Source organism: Cavia porcellus, unplaced genomic scaffold, assembly GCF_034190915.1.
Source record: "Cavia porcellus strain 051 isolate PalLab524CR breed Dunkin Hartley unplaced genomic scaffold, mCavPor4.1 scaffold_5, whole genome shotgun sequence".
Taxonomy (NCBI): domain Eukaryota; kingdom Metazoa; phylum Chordata; class Mammalia; order Rodentia; family Caviidae; genus Cavia; species Cavia porcellus.
Genome location: NW_026947488.1, coordinates 55,043,306 through 55,045,230, shown reverse-complemented (window position 1 = coordinate 55,045,230; position 1,925 = coordinate 55,043,306). Strand labels below are relative to the sequence as shown.

Below are 1,925 nucleotides of genomic sequence, written 5' to 3'. Positions count from 1 at the left end.
GAGAAAACAAGAATAGAGAAAAGGAAAAGAAAAAGAGGGAAAAAGAAACAGAGAGAGAGAGAGAGAGAGAGAGAGAGGAAGAAAGAAAGAATGGGGCAGCCCCAGCTGCCTGCTTCTGTTCTGTGCGTCTTAGTTCCCAAGCACAATGCTGGTTCACCTAACTTACCGCCTCTGGGCTCATATTGTCATTGTTGCTTTGGACTTTTTATGCCACTAGCCCTACCTGTCCGTCCTATGCACCCTGCTGTGTTGCTGGTGTCCCCTCTGATCTCTGGGCCTGCTTGATGATTTTACCTCAGTCGTGGAAGTAGTAAGGGGAGAGGCAGTTCTCTGGGTTTTCTGGTGTGGTTCATCTGGGTTGCAGAGAAGATGCTGATGGAAGAGGCCACCCTTGGCACCCTCGCCTGGGTCCCAATGGAGATCTAGGCATCACTTTTGTCTTTTTCTTGTTGGAAACCTGGTGCTTGAGTCATTTCTGCCCTTATGACATCACAAGTTTCCCTCTACTCTCTGCCCATGCTATGGCTGGAGGAAAACAGAGACTTGAAGGGAGCTGAACCATCTACATCCATCCTACATGTGACCAATGGTAAGAGCAAGCCAGGTGTGCCAGGCTTGTTAGGGACGTCCTCACAGCTCTCAGGATGAAGGGACTCTCTGACATCTAAAAAGTCTGGGAAGCCTGGAACTAGGGACAGGTGGGCTATGAATGGGGAGGGAAGAAAGGTAGCTTCACTCTTAACTTCTCCTCTCCCTGCTGTTTGCAGGAGGAGAAGCAGCCTAAGGATGTTAACATACTCATTACAAATGATAACTCTCAGCCAGGAATGGTGGGGCACAACTGTAATCCCAGTACTTTGGAAGGCTGAGGCAGGAGGATTGCAAAGTTCAAGCCCAGCCTGGACAATTTAGTAAATTAGTAGGACATTTCAAAATAAAACATAACAAGGGACTGAGGAAATAGTTCAGTGTGAAGGCCCTGTGTTCAAGCCCCTGTACTGCTAAAAAAGAAAAGAAAGAAAGAAAAAAGATGACTTTCAGTGGAAGCTGAAGACCTCAGAGAAAGAAGTAAAGAGAGGAGAGGAGTCAGTGCCCTTCCCAGTGCAACTTCTTTTTAGAAGGGACAATTGGTGATGGGAGATCAGGGTCTTTCCTGGCACCCTGAAGCTGAATAGGTGAGCAGCATCCTCTGAATGTCCCCTTTATTTCTTTGCAAGTCCCAAGAAGACCAGAAAGTGATGTCAACTGTAAAGATCCAGGCCTGGTGGCGGGGCACACTGGTGCGCCGGGCACTGCTGCATGCAGCCCTCAGCGCCTTGGTCATTCAATGCTGGTGGCGGATGATTCTGGCAAAGATGGTGGACAGGAGACGGCGTGTGATTCTGAAACAGTTTTTAAAGGAGGAGCGGGCCGCGGTCAGACTGCAGTCCTGGGTCCGCATGTGGCGTGCCCGCCAGCAGTACTGCCAGGTGCTCAGTGCTGTTCGTGTCATCCAGGCCTTCTGGAGGAGCCACACCTGCACTTACAGGGGTCTCATCAAGGGCCATTACCAAGTCACTACCAGGGAGCTGCATCTCGAGCTGCAGATCGTGCTGGGCTCAGGGCCTTGCATTATGACGGAGTGTATTCCCCTCCCAATAAAGCAGTGAACTGGCCTTCTGCAGACTTTCTCTGACTGGGGGGGCAAGCAGGTGGTGGGAGATACTTGGCACCTCAGATATTAGCTCTGGGGAATTGACAGAGGTTGTTTGAAGCCATGTATGAAGAAGGATTCTTTACCCAAACCGAGCAAAAACTGTGATCAATTAGCAAAGTGTGCTGTAGGTAGGGAACCTGGGGGTGCAGATGGCCAGTCCCATGACACATTACTCATGCTTGATCTATGGAAGCAGAGCACATCACAGGCTGCACATCACAGGAGCCTT

General features: G+C 50.0%; 1 protein-coding gene across 1 annotated transcript; it reads left to right on the top strand.

Moving 5' to 3' along the window:
- The first annotated feature begins 519 nt into the window (after nt 1-519).
- On the top strand, nt 520-1,649 carry LOC100721274 (IQ domain-containing protein F1). The gene is made up of 2 exons (XM_003476709.2): nt 520-589; nt 1,218-1,649. The coding sequence occupies exons 1-2, from the start codon at nt 587-589 to the stop codon at nt 1,647-1,649; spliced, it is 435 nt and encodes a 144-aa protein (XP_003476757.2). The 5' UTR covers nt 520-586.
- Nucleotides 1,650-1,925: the final 276 nt, after the last annotated feature.